At 44.4% G+C, this 20,173-nt stretch overlaps 2 protein-coding genes across 2 annotated transcripts in view; both read right to left on the bottom strand.

The window, feature by feature from the left end:
- Positions 1-19,902, bottom strand: part of LOC125934078 (protein POLR1D-like) — a 48,662-nt gene extending 28,760 nt beyond the window's left edge. The window contains exon 1 of the mRNA XM_049647385.1: positions 19,819-19,902. Coding sequence (XP_049503342.1) covers positions 19,819-19,844 — 26 coding nt within the window. The 5' untranslated portion in view covers positions 19,845-19,902. The remainder of the gene's footprint in view (positions 1-19,818) is intronic.
- On the bottom strand, positions 18,281-19,901 carry POLR1D (RNA polymerase I and III subunit D). Its single transcript, XM_049647386.1, has 2 exons — positions 19,819-19,901; positions 18,281-18,855 (listed from the first exon to the last, which is right to left on the bottom strand). The coding sequence occupies exons 1-2, from the start codon at positions 19,842-19,844 to the stop codon at positions 18,480-18,482; spliced, it is 402 nt and encodes a 133-aa protein (XP_049503343.1). The 5' UTR covers positions 19,845-19,901; the 3' UTR covers positions 18,281-18,479.
- Positions 19,903-20,173: the final 271 nt, after the last annotated feature.

Below are 20,173 nucleotides of genomic sequence, written 5' to 3'. Positions count from 1 at the left end.
CCATTCAATAACATATGTTCATTCCTCCTGTGATAAATACACCTTCATTATAATAAAACAATTTTAAAAATGCGCAAAGCTATTTTTTTAAATGACTGAAGGCAAAATACCAGAGATGACAGTATTAACTTACTGCACACATTGATAATTGTTTATGAGTTGGTAATATTTGGCTGGGTACAGAAATAAAGACACACATCATTCATACATTATGTATTTATAGTCTAAAATGTATTTTCTCGCCTTGATTTTGGCAAAATCACTCTACTGGTAAAATCCAGATTTTTACATGAATTGTGTTCTCTGAATATAAATTAGATTCTATTATGTTCTAGTAATCTAAAGTATTAAAAAATATATAGCTGCATTTAATGTGGGTAAAATTTTAATATATCTGCCAAAAGGTTAATTACCTTAAATGTCAAAAACTGAAAACCTAAGTTTGGGATGTTGTAAAATTTCCCGGTAAAATACTAAAATGATGAACGAGTCGGTGTCAACGACTTCTCATACGCTCTGTATCCACCTGCACATTTACATATGTGCCAAGTATTATGACTTAAATTCCCGATGTTATTCAGCCCCCACATCTACCCCGAGCCTAGTACTATGCTGAGTCACGAGAACCTGCAGACCCATGCACTGAAATCCTCAGACAAGCGGGAAAATGGAAGCTCGGCGCGACGAGGGAATTTTCTTACGGTATAATCTGCTTTTGTGGTGAGAAGGTTCGACAGGTTCACACGTCTTTTCTGTCCAACCACTTCCGTAGCTCAAATCCCTCCTGTAGGCGAAAGCAGGTTCTGCTTCAGAGTCAACAGTGGTGCGACCCGCGGATTTCCACGTATTCAATGGTTTCCTTTCATTCGACGATACAGCTCAGAACACGGGGGGGGGGGGGGGGGGGGTTCTTGGGGTACGAATTGCGCTGAGTGCGATTCACACACCTAGTGACGGCGGGGCCTGTGTGTGCCTGTGATCTATGGGGCTGTCTTCCTGCCCAGGTTCAAGGCAAGCCTCCTTCGCACGTTGATATAATTTAGCATGTAATATGCACCTCTGGGGCGGTGATGAAAGCTAATGGCAACAGTGGCTACATGCCACGTATCTTATGCCACGTATCTTACACCTAAGCCTCACAACCCCAGTGTCTAACTACTGGTTTACTGATGGAGAGGTAAGGAGAAAATAAGGAAAAAAGCCACAAGAGCCAGTAAAGGATGGGGCTGGGGGGTGAACTCTGGGGCCCAGGATCTTGGTTAACCCTTACATCGCTGTACTTGAAGGTGTGTTCCCAACCCTCGAGAAGCTCAGTCTAGTGAGAGAGAGGCATTTGAGGGAAGACAGCAACATTTTACTGTATTGATTTGTACTTCTGACAAGAACTGTTGTGGTGAAGGTAACACGCCGGGCCCTTCACCTGGACTTTGATATTCTCCAATCTCCACAGCTCCCATTATAGTTGACTTCTGAGGGTGGGTAGTTATTATAGAGAGATGACCGCTTCAGTTAATAGGGAATATGTGGGCTGACTCTTAGAGGGAAGCCTTATGGCTCAGTTCATAAGACACCTCATCACAGGAATGGCTTCAAAATGAAATGACCTCATTTTCAAAGTAGTTAAGTATCTTTTACCATATTTATTCTTCAATCCTGATGCAGGAGCCACCTGCAGAAAATACAGGGGTCCATTTTCAGTTTCTACTGTGAGATCTGATTACATAAGCCCTGGTAAATTTTATATACTACGAAGAAAAGCATCTCTTACTAAAAAAACTTTGTGGGGGTGGGGGTGGGGACACCCCCGGTAAAATATTTCCCAGTAAGATACTAAAATGATGAACGGGTCGGTGTCAACCTTCTCGTACGCTCTGTACGAGGATGAACTTAGAAAGGAATAAACTCTAAAGAGAAAAGCCCATGAATTCTACCATTCCAGGAACGGCAGCATATCTCTTTGATGGGGCAAAGGTTAAGTTCAAAGATACACGCATGCTCTCCTGAAATATTACTAGCGAGAAATAAACCCAGACAGAGAATCTCAAGTCAAAGTTATTTGTGAGCAATCTCAATCAATGAAAGCATTTTGTTATCTCCTTAAGAGAACGGACGCATTGAAGAACAAAACTGACGAAAGGAAAACTGCAAGGAAAAAAAGTGCTTAACGTCTAGAAAGATGGCTATAGAAGGGAGCCAATGAGAGAGCCAAGAAAAGCTAATATGGCAGCTGCTTAAATTTGGTAAAGGAAAGGAAAACCTGGCAGGACGCTACAGAAGCCGAAATATAAAATAAAACTCACTCTCATCAAACAGCCATTCAAAATACAAAAAAGAAAAAAAAAAATCACAACAGTGTACAAAGGAAAAAATCACAGCATAAAGCCTCTAAAGTCTGTCTGCATAGCTCTCTTCAGGGAGGGCTGGCGTTGGGCACGCCGACCTTTGATAATACACGGCATTCCAGAAAAGCCACCTCACCAAGAGCGTGGTCTGTAAATCACTGTCTGAATCCAGGGAGCTCCGCTGCAACACAAGCGACCTGCAGTTCTCTGCAGACTGTCCTGCACAAGGCTTCTGAGCCCCTGGATCTCAGCCCCGAGGACGGCCTAGTCAGCAGAAAGTCTGGTCAGCCGGCGGAAGCTACTTCCCTCAGGGGTGTCAAGGCCGCAGTAAACTGCCCCCTTCTAGGATTAGGAAGCATACTTAGGGGCCAAGAGCCAAGGAACGGAAAAACATGAAGACAGAAAGTTCCAGAATGTGTAGGACTTCCTGGTCGTTTCATGCTCTTTAAAAAGGTGCTTTCCTTTGAAAACCCACCTTAGAAACTCTTCTCTTGGAGCAGCCATCTCACGATAAAAAACTGACCTGTCATCCAGGGAATCAGGCGCTTTTTAGGAACTGAACGGGAAGAAGACATACTGAGACGTCTAATTCTTAGAAGTCCAGCGATGCACCAGGAGGTGAGAGGAGGAGAAAGCCTATGCTTCACAGCCATCGACACAGGCTCAGTGACCACCCCGGGGTGCTCAGCGCAAGGCAGAGTCAGGCCTAGAGAGGCCCGAGAAGATGGAGGGCGCGTTGAAGAGGGGGGAACCCCCGGGCGAGGCGTGCTTTCCTCAGGCCGCGTGCACTGCCAGCCCCGGGCCTCATCTTGACCGCCCCATGTTCCCTTGGCTTTCGCACTGGGTATCAAAGAGTGCTTTGAGAGATGTAGCAGTTTCCCCTACAAAACTGGCACAGAGTTCCTGTGTACGTCTACACACAGACAGCATTTTCTACATCAGTAATTAAGTACAAGAATCTCACATAAAAATAATTCACTGAAACCAAGCAGTACGTCCCGGACTCTATAAACCCTCCAGCGTTTGAAGTTTCAGGCTGCCTTTCAGGTGCCAACTTATGTGACAATGAATCGAAGTAGAACAAGGCCATCTTCCAGCCCACGCTCCAATTGAAAAAATCCTTGGTTACTCTGCATACGAGTGTACTGGGGGGAAAAATTCCGTACTAAGGTAGCGGTGAAAGGAACTAATTAAGCAGGTGGGCACACACGCGAACCTACCCTTGGGAGTGGCGTCCCTCTGAGGTAAACCTTTGTAAGAGGTTCAAGGTACTCAACCTCGATGGCTCACCCAAACAAGTCGGTCCAAACGGCGCAACTGTGCAAACAAGGTCTTACATGTCCTTCTAAAGCCCCCAGAGAGGCTTCCCTTGTGGCTGCCAGGAGCTGCCGGGTCCTGGTGCAATGCAAAGGGAAATAGGAAAGCACGGTCTGGAGGAAGTGTTTCACGATGCATTCTGCTAAATGTCAAAAAACTGAAAAGCGGACTTGGCCTGTCCCTTTACCGCTGCCGTGCTTTTACGGAGCTGCACCTACGAGAGTCACTGTGTCTGTGACTGAAATACAATCCACCCTTCAGGACGGAGAAACAGCTGTGGTTTAACCGGATGAAGCGGGGCTAATGAAGAGGTTAGGACTGTGTTAAAAATGGAATAGGTATCCAACGGAGATGGAGGGGCGCAATCCTGAGAGATATTAACGTGCCGATTACCCAAACAGCATAATTTGGCCCGTTCCCGATGTCTGATGTACTCGTGGGCTTGTAGAAAAGGGCACTGTGTTTTCAGTAGAAAAGCTCAGAACCAGGGGCGCCTGGGTGGCGCAGTCGGTTAAGCGTCCGACTTCAGCCAGGTCACGATCTCGCGGTCCGTGAGTTCGAGCCCCGAGTCAGGCTCTGGGCTGATGGCTCGGAGCCTGGAGCCTGTTTCCGATTCTGTGTCTCCCTCTCTCTCTGCCCCTCCCCCGTTCATGCTCTGTCTCTCTCTGTCCCAAAAATAAAAAAAATTAAAAAAAAAAAAAAAAAAAAACAAAAAAACAAAAAACGTTGAAAAGCTCAGAACCAGAATTTCACATCTCACTTGATGCAATCAAAGCCCCAAGTTCACAATTCTCCCTTAGCATTTGCTTGATAGGAAGTGGACCGTATGCTAAACTCCTATATCAATTCCTCAGCAGCATTTCCGGAGAGGCCTCAATTCCAAGTATTTACAGGGGTCTTTTTACTATAATATGGAAGGAGAGAAACCGAGATGGAGAGACAGACAGCACGAGCCGGGGAGGGGCAGAGAGAGAGCGAGAGGGAGACAAAGAATCCCAAGCAGGATCTGCACTGCCCAGGCAGAGTCCAAGGTAGGGGCTCGAACCCACGAGGCTGTGAGATCATGACCTGAGCCGAAACCAAGAGTTGGACGCTTAACCCACTAAGCCATCCAGGCGCCCCTAAGGAACCTTTAAATATAATAATATGTTATGAGAACGTAAAGTAAAAGTTTCCCAAATGTTAAGAGTCTAATTTTATTATTTAAAGCCAAGGAAATTATGGCTTAGAGAGGTTAACAACTTGCCTAAAACTAAAGTTTTTTTCTTTTATTGGAAAATTTAACAAAATTCTCAGTATTTCTCACCCTCCCCCCCAACCTAAGATGGCATTTTTCCATCATCCTGGTAGGGATTACCAGGGGACAGACTACAATTAGGATATTTTAGCCCAGGGTCATTGCCTTTAGAGAACAATTCTGCAAAGAGCGGCACTAACACGATCCCGGTGCTACTGCGTGTCTATAATCGTGTTGTAAAACACACACAAGAAGCAAACCCCACCCAGCAATGGCTGATGGGAAACTTGGTCCTGGCTGAATTCAGGAGTGGTAAAACTAGAACTCCCTCGGCCTGGCAAATGTCTCTTCAAGTAATTTACTATGATTGCTCAATCATATAAAACCGAAAACCTACATAAAATTACCTAAATTATTCACTTCAAAGGTTTTGATAGATCAAAACCTTTTAATATGCAAACCCATGTTTTATGTTGGCAACCGGTGGGGTGCAGTGGGAGCCCACTCCACTAGCCAACTGGGTGTTCTTGGGCAAATCATACACCTTCCCTGAGTGTGTTTCTCTCCATAAAATGAGACTAAGCCCTAGCTCACAGATGCACCGTAAGGAATGAAAAAATATGAGAAAGCATAAAGGGCTTTCTTTGTTTTGATCTTTCTTGGGAGGGGCAATGTAGTTCACCTAGGGATTTGAATTTGGCAAAACATTTTTCAATCTCAGTATCTCCTTCTTTAATTTATATTCTGTGAAGAAAAGCTTCCAGAATGTTCATGTTTTTAATCCTGTGTATTATTCTGTTTTGATGATATTACTTATTGGTCCAAATAATAAAGGAAATTATTTATTTACTTTGAGAGAGAGACACACACAGTGTGGGGGGGGTGGGGTGGGGAGGGGGAGAGGGAATGAATCCCAAGCAGGCTCCGAACCGCCAGCACGGAGCCTGAGGCAGGGCTCGAACACATGAACTGCGAGATCATGACCTGAGCTGAGATCAACAGTCAGATGCTTAACCACCTGAGCCACCTGGGTGCCCCAAGGAAATTCTATCTTTCTACAGCCAGAGGAAATTTTGTGTGCACTTGGCAGAGCTAACCAAGTCCTTCGGTGAAACCGAGTGAGATTTTAAAGGGCTAACAGGGAGACGGGCGGAGAACCAGTCAGAAGAGAACTACTTCAAAGGGCCAACGACCCATGAAACACATGATCAGAAACGAATTCTACGAAAGCCCCCTATCTTGTATGTACAAAAAGAAAGCCAGTGGTCTGGTCTGGGTTCTTCAGCTTTTCAAAGAGTTCACTGCGTTCATTCTCGAACTAGGTCTGCTCCAGGCAAGACGGGCGGACAGGTTAACATCCCGGTGAACGTGTGCAACATAAGAACACACGTTCAGGATAATTCAAGCTTCAGAGCAGAGTTTCCTACCTGAAAAATCCAGATCGAGTAGAGTTATGAATTAATTGCTCTGTAAACATTCCCTATGCCATCTCTTGGTGCTTTTCAGAGAGGGATTATGCAGTTCTTACTTTCTAGATCTGAACCGAGGACATGTTCAAGTCTCCTTAGGAAAATGACAAAGCCACTAGAACACTGTAAAGAAAAGGATGTGCCCCAGTCCTGCCACTTACTAGCTCGGTGGTCTTGTGATCTTGGTTACCTTATCTGTAAAATAAAGATACTTCTGTTCTTTCAGAGTTCTTACGGGGATCAAATACAATCATATATATAGTTACTTTGTAACTATAAAGCAGTGAACAAATGTAAGACATTATTTGAAGAAATCTGCTCCTGAAATAAGTAAAAATTTAAAAAAAAAATAAATTTAAAAAGTGGTTATAAAGTATTGATAGTTATGTGTTAACTAAAACACAAAAGTATTATATAATAGTATCTATAATGTGTATAGCAATTAACAGCATAATACATTATCTCGTGGAGCCTCAGAAGAACCCTTGAAGTTATTGTTCCCTTTCTGTTAGGCAACTAAGGCTTAATTAAGAAGTCTGACTCATCCAAGGTCAACCAGTAAAGGGTACACCTGAGTCTCCCCCAGACCTTTCTGACTCCACCTCCAGAGCCCCGTCAATTAACACACACCCTTATTTTCCTGCGTCTGTGAAGATGTTTTCTACATTTTCAGGACGAGGAAGTGCTGCTTTGGTACAACAGGGATTAAACGACTAGAACGTAAAGATAATGCCAATGAAGTTTAATAATATGGGAAACGGTACTTTCACAAACCAAGTATCAGTAAACCTGTATCTGGATTCTTAACCAGAGACTAACTCTTTGACTCTTTTCATGGTTCAGATCAGCCTCATTTCCATCATGTTGCAGCCTGGACTGGGAAATAAACAAGCACTTGGAAATAAACAAGACAAAACAAGACAGTTTTGTGTCTCGAGTCCAACTCTGGAGCATAGGTTCTCACAAAGCTTTGTTATCTTCATATGTACCTGAGGGAGGTTAACACAGGCAACATTACGGACGTAAGAAGCTGAGCCTAAGGAGTCAGGCTGTCCTGGGTCAGACCCACTTACTACCCATATACCCTTGGGCTGCTTACTTCTCCAGGCCTCGGTTTCCTCTTCTATAAATGGGAAAAACTCTCTACCTTGAAGGAGGAGTAAACTGGTTTTCCCATGTGGCTAGGCAAATCGGTCTTCTTACTTTACGGTCACAGTTATGTGTCTGTTTGGCCATCTGCTTCTGGCTAGGGAGAAGCCCAGTTGGCTTCCTCGTGTCCTGGCTTGTTCTGAAGCACACTGCTCTCAGGTGGGGACCAATTTATTAGAACACGAAAACAAAAAGGGAACCCTTGGCTCACAAGCTGCAAGTCTGGGCAGCCGCGGTGAACGCCTGTGGCACTTCAAGACAGACATTTTCAGCACAGCGTCTAATCAGAAGGCCCCAGAATCTCCGATTTCCTCCATCCACTTAAGAACAAAGAACGATCTTCACTGTGTCAATAAAGAAGCCAACCAACCAACCACAGGTAGCGATTTGTAGAACCAAGTCCGGAAGGCTTCGATGATAACATCTGATGCAGAGTGTGACTCCACTGCATTTACTCTGACACACAAAGAACATGATGGTGACACTCTTTATTCTTCGTTTTCAGGGAATGAAATGGTAATTGATGCTTACATTTTATATTTTAGAGTAATCATTTTTTAATAAAAATCCCGCTAAGTATTCCAAGCCCCAGAATTTATGCGTAAGTATGCAGAACAGAGTAAGCAAGCCAACCAGGATAATAATTTTAGTTGCAGAATCTCCACGATGTGTGATCCTTAACTTGCAGTCTAAGCTCCAATTAAAATGGATTCTGAGATCCCATATAACTTAGCAGGAATGGTGGTGTAGAAATTAAGAGCTGTGGACCAAATGTTCACGAGGATCCAAGGAAAAACTGCCAGAGTCTGCTCATCTTATTGTGGAGCTAATGTGATTTAAAAAAAAAAAGGCACACCAGACGTCCAATTTTAGAATGTCCCATTTATTCTTTGTTTTTGGCCTTGTGATTTTCTGATTTATAAGAAATAAATATTTGGTCTTTATCTGTTCCTAGAACAGAACTTCTAAAACCCTTGGAATTTCCTAAATGTTGAGGGCAAGAAAGGTATCTTTTGTCATGATGAGCTCCTAGGCTTTCTAAAGATGGGGGCTGGCTAGCCCACCCCCAGCCTTCTGGGGCAGGGAGAGGAGCTGGAGATTAAGCTCAGTCACCAAAGGCTGACGAATGGAGTCTCTGTGAATACCCAAAAGGACAGGGTTCAAAGAGCTTCTGGATTGGTGAACATGTGGAGATGCGAGGAGGGAGAAGGCATGGAAATCCCCCGCCCGGCCCACACACCTTATACTACATACCTCTTCCTCTAGCTGTTCATCTGTATCCTTTATAACAAACTGGCAAACCTAAGTAAATGTTTCTCTGAGTTCTGTGAGCTGCGCTAGCAAAGTAGTTGAACCCAAGTAGGGGTTTATAGGGATGACAGCCCGTAGGTCAGAAGCGCAGGCGATGGTCTGGACTCATGATTGGCGATCTAACTGAGAAGCGGCGGGGCGCACAGTCTGTGGGAGGAAGTCCCAAACCAGTGAGATCAGACCCTGTTTCGGGTAGAGCGTGTCGGAACTGAACTGAGTTCATTGCGCGCTGCTGTTGGAAAACACACACTGGAAGCCTTCGTGCTCTATCAGGCCTATAAAGACTGGGGTTCCCGACACATTTCCATCAAAGCAAAGGAGAAGTCCATTTGCGATGGCAAAACAAAACGTAAGCAACCCTGCATTAATTCACCCTAGAGTTTATTTTTTGAAATAGCGTTCATTTGTGAACTCCCCAAACCTGAGACCATGCCATAGGTATGAAAGGTAGGGCAGGTGTTCACAAAACCAATCGTGGCTGCCTTGAGGGTCAGTTCGCGATAACGTGAGAGCCACCCACTTGCACATGTGGCCTTCCAGAACCAAAGCCCTACCTTCTTAGCCATGTATAACACAATCAGTTGTTTGGGGTTTTTTTAGGTGAGCTCTGCGGACCCACCTGCCACCTGGTATATCTACTTGGTAAGATCGGCTTGGTTCTCACTGTGCAGGCTACCCCTTTGGAACTCTAGCTTTGCCCGAAACGATCACGAGCGTCTTTTGCCTAAATGAACTCCTAGATCTGCATCTTCTCCCTGACAGTCCCAAAGGTCATAGGATATTTTAACCTTTCAAACTAAAAATTAAGCTCTTAGAATATTCATTGAAGAAAAATACAGAGTCAATCTTCTATTTATGCATTTGACAAACAGTTTTTGAGCATCTACTATGGGCCAGGGTCTGTAGACACACCAGTGAGCAGTCAGACCAAACCTGTGCTTCGTGGAGCTTATGTTGTAGTGGCGGTACTTGGGGAATGTGGGGGAGGAATAGACAATATAGAATAAATGCAATCAATAGGTAAATTCTATATGTTTTATAAGACATTAAGTGCCAATACAAAGAGAATGCCGAGGGTAAGAGTGTTGGAGAAGGGGCCACAATTTTAAACAAGGTGTAAGAATTAGAAGAAACGATACCTTTCTTTCAAGAGTTCAGTAATACATAGGTCAGGAACCAAATGAGATGCACTTTGCATCCTTAGTATCTAGAACATAGCAGGACTTAAAATGGTAGAAAAAAATGCACATATTTTGTATCTTGCCAAAGCAATCCTATTTGTAATAAAGGCATAGATTCATTAGACAAACCGATCAGGAAAAGGATATAGTATTGCCAGAACAGGATCCCTTAGACTCAAATCCTTTGCATTCCATCTCATAGTATCCAAAACAAAAATCCTACGACTTTGACCCCATTAGAATTCTGTGGACACAAGATCCCAAGGATAATTGATGTCGCCCTTCCATACTGCTGCTGCTACAAAATAAAAATGTCCTTTGATCCCCTTCAAGTGGGATACATGCTGCCTTTTCTTTCAGACCAATAGGACAAAAGAGAACTGAAGCATGAGCTAAAGGTGGTTAAGGGATGGTAGGATCAAAGCTCTTGGGGATGGAGAGAAGACATTAATGAAATAGATTATAACGCACAACCGCCCTTATTTATTACTTAGGCTAAGATGCCAATCACCTCAGCTCTTCCTCCCATTGAAGCCACAGGACAGGCATGCTTTCTTGCCTCACTCAGGAATTTTTCTTTTTTTCTTTTAAGTAATCTCTCCGCCCAACGTGGGGCTTGAACTCAAGACCCTGAGATCAAGAGTCGCATGCTCTACCAACTGAGCCGGCCAAGCAGCCCAAGAATTTTTTTTCCTGAGGCTTGTTACTGTGGTGGCTTCTCTGAGTGTGTGTCAGTGGACGAGTGTACAAAATAATGCCATTACAAACCCTCAGTTTTTCTCTGCAGTTTTCCCTTTCCTCCCTGTTGCGCCAGTCATACGGGTGCTGACATTCAATCATTCGGGGCCATTCGTTTACTGAATATTAACGAATGCGTACACGGGCCTGCCATGGTTTCAAGTGCTGGGGACCCAAAGGCAAAGAGGGACAAAGCCGTTGCCCTCAGGGAGCCTGTATGCAAGTGGAGTTAGACAACAAACAGGTAAATACACAGTACGACGTGAGCTGGTGAGGAGGACCATGCAGAGATGAAGCAAGGTCAGTGGGTAGAAACGACGGAGGTTGGTCTGTAGGTGCTCTTGCTGTTCTAGAGAAGGCAGTGGTGGGTAAGGATTGTCCTAAGGCTCTCCCCCTCCTGATTTTCACACTCTTGTATAATCCCACCTTCAGCGTGGGCTGGACTTAACAGACTCACTTCTAACAAAGAGAATGGGGCAGAAATGACGAATGTCACTTCCAGGATTAGGGTATAAAAAGACTGCGGCTTCCATCTTGGGTTCGCACGCTACTTCCTGGCCCCTCCCCTGCTCTGGGGGAAGAGGCCACGGCAGGAGGCAGCCTCAGGTGAGTGAGCTTGGAGGTCAGTCACCCCCCATTCCGGCCTCCAGGCGACTGCAGCCTGTGAGTCGGGTTCGTCCAGTTAAGCTCCAGCCAGATCCCTGACCCACGGACACTGAGACATGGTTTTAGTTCTCAGCACGAAGTTTTAGGACAATTTGTTACGCAGCATCGGGTAAGTAATACATTGGTCAAGGATGATTCTCTAAGGAAATTACCTTGAAAAGGGATAGGCCATGGGAAGACTTAAGGGAAGACAGTGTAGGAAAATAGGGGGCAAGTGCCAAGGCTCTGACACAGAAAGAAGCAAGGCGGATAAGGAAAGAAGTGAGAAGGCCAGTGAGGTCTGTCACAGATAATGAGACATAACCAATAGGAGGAAGGCCACTATTCGAATCACCACTAATTGGCTTAAACAATAACCAATAGAACAGTAATAGTAATCGCTAGTATTTGAGTATTTAAGTATACTAGGAACCGTGCTGAGTGCCGTATTTCATTCATTCTTCACAACAACCCTATAAGGTTGGTATTAGCATTAGTCAATTTTACAGATAAGGAAACGGGGGGTCAGGAATCTTAAGACACTTTCCTGCATTCACAAGTTAGAAAATGGTAGAGCCAAGATTTAAACCAGGCCTCCCACTTCAGGGTTCTTACCCTTCCACACAGTACTATTTTGGAAGGAGGCCTCTAGAAAGAAAGCCTCTTTCACTCTTGAAAGAGGATCAAAAACAAAAACAAACAGAAAAACCCAACCCAAACCCCAAGATGTTGTTTAAGCCAACGGTGCAGTCTCCATCTGCTAGACGCTCTAGGAGGTTTGATTTTCTTGTGGAGCTCTTTTAATAGAATTGGTTGAGGCATCATCTACACCATTTTTGCGGTTGGACTCAAGTCCGCATGGCAAACTGAGAAAAGCACACAGGTAGCTTTTCTCTTTGACATACGTTAAATGCCTTACATAACAAACAGGGAACCTACTGAGGGTTTGTATTATTGGGTACAATATCAATATATCCTATTTCAAGCAATTTTATGCTTAGCCTGGTTTCTTATTCAGATACCTCATACCAAACCAGATCTGCTATAGAACGTGCTTCCCTTCTGGCTTGTTAACCTCTGTCTTGAAGCTTAGAAAAGATTATGGATGCCCCGTCTTAATTTCTTTGTGAAAAGAGGAGAAACACAATTTCTCTTCGCTTTTTATCTGTATTCTATAAATAGGAATGCTGCTTTAAAATATCTTTCTTGAAAGCAATGGCTTTAGCAGACTGATAACCTTCCATACAGGGCTCCACAAATTTGTATTATAGTGCTGCCCTGGGCTAGAGGAAACAAAAATAACAGCAATTTTTTGCTTTTAAGTTGTCACCTGGAAGAAATGAGTGAAATCAGCTTGTTTGACACGTTACTGGTATTATAATAACATTAGTAACTAACGCTGATTGACAGCATACTCTATGGGCCAGATATGCCCTAAGCACTTTCGATAGATTATCTAAATTAATAGTTATATTTCTATATGGCAAGTGTTATTGTTATCTCAATGTTACAGATGAGGAAACTCAGACAGAAAGAGGTCAAATAACTTGTCCAAGGCCACATAGTTAAAGAATCTTTGGGCCAAGGCCAAGACCCAGGCGGTATGATTCCAAAAATGCAACCTCTTAATTCATCCGCTAAAAGATATTCAGGATCCCGAGCACATCAGTTTCTCCTCCTAAGATATACTTACACACACACACACACACACACACACACACACAAAGGAAAAAGGGCCCATTAAAATAAATTCCCCTAATACATATACATATCTAAATGTATATGTATTAGCCAATCTAAAACTTTTACAATATCCTACTGTCCCAGTAACTGAATATTCTTTCCTATAATTATTCTTTACTATATAAGTACATGCACATATAAGTGATATAATTTTAGACACGGATAAAAACTACACACACACACACACACACACACACACAAACACACAATGCGGAGAAGTTTATTCCTTTAAAGAGGTTCATAATTTAGCTTTTTCACTGCTGAATCATCTCAGTTTTTAGAAAATTCTGGGTACAGTCTCATTTATCCTTGGTCTCTTTTATTTCTCTGCTCAAACGTCACCTTCTCTGAAAGGCCTTCACTAGCTACTCACTCTCTCACCCTTCCCATCCCTATCCTTCTTTTTCCATTTATACCACTACCTTAAGTCACATCACGTATTTATTTTATGTATCCGCTGTTAAAAAATAAACTGCTTGTGGGTCAGTTTGTTCCCTGCTATATCCCTACTACCTAAACTGTGCATGCATATAGTATGTGCTCAATAATATTTATGGAATGAATGAATGAATGAAAAATAAAGAAAGAAAGGAAGGAAGGAAGGAAGGAAAGAAGGAAGGAAGACAGGAAGGTTCCCTTTGAGGAGAGCAACTTGTTGAGGGCCAGCAGCAGCAAGAGCCACTCCGCTCAGTGCCCTGACCTCCTCTCCCCACCCCCAATCTTGTCACCTGTAGCCCTGGGTTCTCAGCCTTGTTAAAGATGTGAATTCCGACATGAGCGAGGAAACGAGGTAAGGGCGAGGTGCCCACTGACTTCTGTAAGCAAGGACAAGTTGGGGAGGAGCGGAGATGATAAATCCCGCCATACTGGTTTTGGTTGTGAGGGAGTGGGAGAAAAACAAAGGGGTAAAAGACACGGAAATGGGGCCATTTGCAATCTTTAGTTTACCTTTACCGCTATACACAATCTGTCTCCAAGTATTTTCCTTCTTTCTTAGCAGTTTTCCTATCCTCCTATCTCCATTCCTACACTTATGCTCTCCTTACATTACATAAATGCCGCCTAATGCACTGTCTTACAATGTTTTCTTCCGCTCATCCATTCTGCACAGGCATGGGATGAAACAAAACACAACACAACTCTGGGGGTGTCCCCAAGCTTAGGAATCTTTAATGGCCCCTTTATACTGACAAAGAGAAAACGACTTATCCTGGAACACTCTTATTTATTTTTCAGGTCTGCCACCTTCAATCCCCCATGAGGTGCTGGAAGGCAGGCTATGGCTGTCTTGTTTGCCATCCGCAGTGCCCGGGATGGTGGCTGGCAGAGTGGATGCTCATGGAACAATCCTTGTTTCAGGAGCATCTCTCTCCCATTCCGGTCTGTGTTCAGCACATAATACTCTGCACTGCACGTTAAAGCACTTCATCGTAAACGCAATTTGTTTCCTTTTTCATGTGTATAACTCTGTCTGCCCTCTCCAAACCACATCAGGCTTTTTAGGACAGACTCCACCATTTCTTAGGGCTGTGCCCCTACTAGGTCCGTATCTGCTGTACAATACGGACCCCGATAATTTAGATATGGAAAGAATTCATTAAAAAATTGCAAATCGCACAATAACTGTACCCGGATAATTTATAAAGTTCCAAATAGAGAACAACAAATAACCCCCCAAGAATCTAAGCACAAAAGGCTGGATTTGGGGTCTTTATAAGTATTTGAAAGCACACACTGGTCGATTTGGGTATACTTCCTAGGAGTCCAGTCTAAGGGATGTTACAGAAGATTATGCCGACAAAAAGATTCTTGTCTAGTGATCTGGGGACTATCTATAATTTTAATGTTTCAAGGAAACAAAAAGAAGGGTGGGGAATGGTGGGCCATAGAACTCGATATGGTCTCATATTTCTAGAAATGCAAGACACTCTTTGGTCAGAATGGCACTAAACGGTCCGCTTTTTATGTACACTTTTTTCTTTTTTTATCCCTAGAGACTTTGTAGGCACCTGTGTGTTATACCAACTAATTAGAGCACTTAGATGTTACAGCTATATGCAATTTATAAATAATTAGTTTGTAAAGTGCTTTGAAAATAGAAAGTGCTGTGTAAGTACTCAAATTATTATTTATTAAAAGCCTTTGGTATGTAATCACTTTATTTAATGATTGGCTCTTTAAAAGGCACAGTGCTTTACAGCTGAACGAGATTTCTGATTTTAAATCATTAATATTCGTTTCAGTGAAAAGCTATTAGCAAATCAGAGGTACGGATCAAGTTATTTTTTCGCAGTTTATATATAAATATATTTGACTCCTGTTTATCTCCCTTACCCTTTTAAGGACCAATTCAATCTTCTGTCAGATGCCACAGACTTTATGCAGATTGTTCCCACTCGTACCCGACTCTTGGTTACCCCTCCAGTCCTGCCCTCAGTCTTTTCCTTCCACCCATCTGCCTTTCTAAAGCTGTTTTGCATCAACCTGTGCATTTACGGCCACTCTAAGCAGATTCAAGATCGCAAGCCGCAAGATCAGTGATGATAAATCTTCGGAGCAACGAAGCCACGTGATATGGAGGTAGTCACGTGAGGGCATTTCCCACATGTACTGCTATTAATTACTTCAGTCTATGATCATCATCCTACACCTCTATGTCCACTAATTAAGCCTTGCTTTCATCTCCTGGAGGTCTTGGTTCAGAGGTATTACACTTCAGTTAAATAACCCTGTTTCCCATCCCCATAGGACTACTCAGAGGCAAACGTTTTTGATTCTCACCTATCCTCTTAGACGTTCCCTGCATCTTCAAGGGCTAATTTCCTTGCAGTGACATTGGCTTTCCAGAATCTCTTCTGGATCACTCTAGGAGAACACTATCCTGGCCCTATGACTTTGACCTTCCCTCATCCCCGCTCCCAGTAACATTCAGCTCGTCAGTGCCCTACAGTGTACTTGCTTGATTGGAAAACCCAAACTAAGTCCTTTTCCGATATAGTGAGTGCTAACGTGTAGCCCTGTTAGGCACTAAACTAATACGCCTAGTGCCCAACAACCTGTTAATGTCAATCAGCACTTTTCTGTCCTCATGTGACTCATTCAATGCCATTTTTTCCCTCTTTGAAAGCACTGGCTTCCACGACTCTACTTTCTATACCTCACTGGCTGCTACTTTTATACCCAATCTTTAGTACTGAGCTTGCCCAGAGCTTGGTCTTGGGCCCACTTCTTTTATCAGACTCCAGTTTCTCCATAGAAATACATACATACATCATTTTTATGGCAACAACTCACTTTTTTAAAATTTGAGTGAGTCAGAGAAGAGAGAGGGAGGGGGGGAGGGAGGGAGGGAGGGAGGGAGAGAGAGAGAGAGAGAGAGAGAGAGAGAATCTTAAGCAGGCTCCACGCTCAGCACAGAGTCCAATGCAGGGCTCGATCCCACAACCCTGGTGGCATGATCTGAAGAACTCACAAAGTCTCTAGCTTAAATATCTTTCAGGGCCTCCAACTCACATATCTACCGTCTACCACGTTCACAATGGAATTTTTGATTCCAGTTACCTTTTCCACTTTCCAACCTATGTCTCCCCTTAAGCTTCCCATTTCAGTAATTTGGCCCCAAACTTAGACGGAGGTCATGTTTTCTCACCTTCCACATCCGATTCCTGAGGTTCAGCTCTCAAGTGTATTTCAAATCAACCCTCTCTTGTCCATTGCTAGCTTGCTGCCCTTCCAGGCCAATGACACTCTTACAGCTTCTCTGCTTCTACTCTGGCCTCTCTACAACTCACTCCTCTACAGTCATCAAAGTATTCAGATGTCATTCCCATTGTACTTAAAACCCAAACCCCTTACCACCCCAGCTCTCCTTCCTACCAAATCCATAGCGTAGGCCCTTCTTTCTCCTCCTTGCTTACCATGCTACCGAGCAGCAAATCTTTCAATACTTTTAATTCCTCAGACCGCCAGCTTTCTGCTTCAGGACCTATGCACAGCTATTCCACCAGAATGCATTCTCTCGTTTTTTGCAGCTAGCCCCTCCTCTTCCTGTAATCTCTGGAGGAGCTTCCCTGACTTCCTTACCAAGATTAGAAATTCGAAATGTCTAATTGTCGGAATTTCTAAACGTCTAATTGTCTATCAGGCATTGTGCTGCAAGCCAGTACAGTGGGCAGACAGCAAAAACGCTAACAACAGCCTAGTAAATCCAAGACCGGGAAACCCAAGAGTATAATGAAGGCACACACAACTACCCAAACTAGGGTACGGAGTCGGACATGTTAAGTTCTCTCCTAGAGTACGGCAGGGTAAAAGTGTTCCAGGAAGACGGGACAGCAAAAACAAAGGCCCCAAAGCAAAGAGTGCTGGGGGCGGGGTGCTCAGGTTCAAAGGCTGCCAGAGATTTAGGGTGAATGAAGAGTCAAGGTGGGGTAGGACAGGTATGAGACGAGGTTGATGAGATTAACAGGACAGCTTAGAAGCGGTTCGCTAATAAGTTAAAAAAAAAAAAATCATTTTCCCAACATGGAATTTCCTTCTCCCCATCCTTAATGTAACCTTGGGCTATACCTAGATACCCACCTAAGGACTGAAAATGTTATCTGGTCACTCCAGTTTCCTCCTTTTATAATATAAACTCTCTTGACCTACTTAGATCATTTCCGACAAAATATTTTATTAGTGTCCTGAAATTAAAGCAGTAAACTGGTATCTATCCTATAAATGCTGCCACAAAGATCGTGCTAGATCTTACCTAACCTTCCTGTGAAACCATAATTCTCACAATTCTTTCAAATTATTCCCCACCCTTGCCCCTTGCCCGACCTAAGTCATAGCAAAGAATGCAATTCTCCCATGAATTACTAAAAAGTATCCAACAAGAAGCTAAACCCTCCTCCCATTTCCACCTTTTTTTTTTTAAACCAATCCCAGTCTAGCTGGGGTCAGGCTCCACCGCATCTCTCCTTCTCCCCCAATCACAGCCATGAATGCATATTGCATATTCTTTTGAATTCCCTTGATCAAAGTCCTTTCAAGGCCTGTAATTTTCTCATAGCTTACTTTCACTGCTGACTCAATTAAAAGAAAAACAAACAACCCTGAAAGAGCCAATCTTCCAGACGAAGCAACAGAAACCACTCAAATTAGTTTAAATGAAAGAGGGAATTTATTAGATGAATACAAAGGTTCTTGCGGGGATTCCAACAGCTGTAATGGGTAAGAGCTAGAAGCACGCCTTGCTGAAGACACATCGGGTCGTGATCACAAACTTCTATTTCTGGGTTTTTTGCCAGATCACGAAGACAATATCCTAGAGGACAGTCCTCCCTGTATAGTGCGTGAGGGACTAGAATGTGGACTCCTTTCTGCTTGCTTTTTGATCCTTATATTCCTTTATGCTGGCCTCAAACTTGTCAAGCACATGCTGGCAGACATTCATGAGCTCATTCAAGCCTCTCTGAAATGGCTCCACAGCTGGAAGAGTACCTCGAGTCTGAATGCGTAAATTAATTTTGCTCTCTGAAGGATGGGTTGTAGTGTAACCACAAAATTCCACTTCCGGGTTCTTCATGATCATGTAACGAAGAGAATTTCCTAGGGTATGGTCCTCCTCGTGCAATACAAATGTCACACAGTGTCTATCTGTTCCAGCTGCCTGGACCATTTCCAGGGCTGTCTTCCTCTCGCCTTCAGCCATTGAGGTCTTCAATCCAGATATTTTTCTACACACATATTTTTTATAAAAATGAGATCATACTGAATATGGTTTTGTAACTAGCTTTTTTTTTTTTTTGCATTTACTGTATCACACTGGCAACACATTATACTCTAATGCACTCCAATTACACAGAACTGTTAGGATTAGCCCCTTATTTTCCTGCCTCCACATAGTCTATCAGTAAGTATGTAATTATTGCCTCCGGTTTTTTCCCCACCCCATCGGACCGTCCACATGGCCACAGGGGAGTCCCCTTAACACACAAATGTTTGTTAAAATCTTCTTTTGGCACAGTCATAAGGAAGGGATAAGATTACAACAGGGTGGGCTCTGCTAGGGAATGAAAAGGCGTAGAAATGTTTAAAGGCGTAGAAAAACATAGATCTTTTTAAAAACAGACTGTAGATTACCATCGTGCAGGCCCCACTATGGTTTCCATTTTCAGGAGATTAACTAGAATGGAAATTCCGGGATATGTAAATCAAGCAGGAGGGAGGAAGAGAACTGAGCGCACAGAGTAATTTGGACCGCAGTTACAGGGGCTTAGGCCTGACTGAACGCACCAATAGCAGCACTCGGAGAACAGTGGCCTGGTGCGCGATCTAACGTTAGCTTTATTTACTCTCGCTGTTTTAACTGGGGGTGGGGCAATGTGGGGACTTAAGTCCGGCCTCACAACTTGTGCTCCCTCCAGGACATCTAGTGGTACTGAGCGTTTCTACTCCAAAACATCCATGTGTCTTCCCCTCTCTTCCCAGTCGGGGCCCCCTCTCCCCGCTCAGGCGCCCACTTCTCTCCCCTCCCCTGTCCTCCCAGCCAGGCGCTCGCTGTCTGGTCGGGCCGTGGAGGCGGAGGCCCCGACCGACCACCGGCCCCTCCGCCACCCGCTCGGGGCGCAGGGCGCGGCCCGCTCCTCCCCCCCCCCCCCCCCCCCCCCCCACTGCCCACCCGCCTCCACGGCCGTTACCTCTCCAACTCCTGGTCTTCTTCCATCGCGGGGGCGGCTTCCGGGATCCTCAGGTGGTGCTGCTGGATCGGAGGCTCTAACCCATGTCGCGAAACGTGCAGGCGGAGCAGGAAGGAAGGAACCACCGACGGAAGGAGCCGAAGACGGAAGGAGGGAGGAGGAGCCGCAGCGGCGCGGCACTGCCCAGCCGCTGGGCGGGGCGTGTACGTTCCGCCCGGAGGCCCCGCCCACAGGCCCCGCCCCCGGCGCGAGGAGGGCGGTAGCGAGGTCCGAGTTGCTCACCTGGAGTTCCCGGAGCTTAGTCTGTCCGCTGAGCCAGCGCGGAGAGGTGGGGTCGGGCTCCCGTCCCCTCTCG

This window comes from Panthera uncia (assembly GCF_023721935.1).
Source record: "Panthera uncia isolate 11264 chromosome A1 unlocalized genomic scaffold, Puncia_PCG_1.0 HiC_scaffold_16, whole genome shotgun sequence".
NCBI classification, from domain to species: domain Eukaryota; kingdom Metazoa; phylum Chordata; class Mammalia; order Carnivora; family Felidae; genus Panthera; species Panthera uncia.
The sequence above is the reverse complement of the archived record's forward strand: the minus strand, read 5'-3'. Positions and strand labels throughout refer to the sequence as shown.

Excerpts from the sequence above, each read along its gene's own strand:
- POLR1D (XM_049647386.1), bottom strand. The coding sequence starts at position 19,844 with ATGGAAGAAGACCAGGAGTTGGAGAG. Across the intron at positions 18,856-19,818 it reads GAAGACCAGGAGTTGGAGAG|AAAAATATCTGGATTGAAGA; the intron begins GTAACGGCCGTG and ends ATATGTGTGTAG.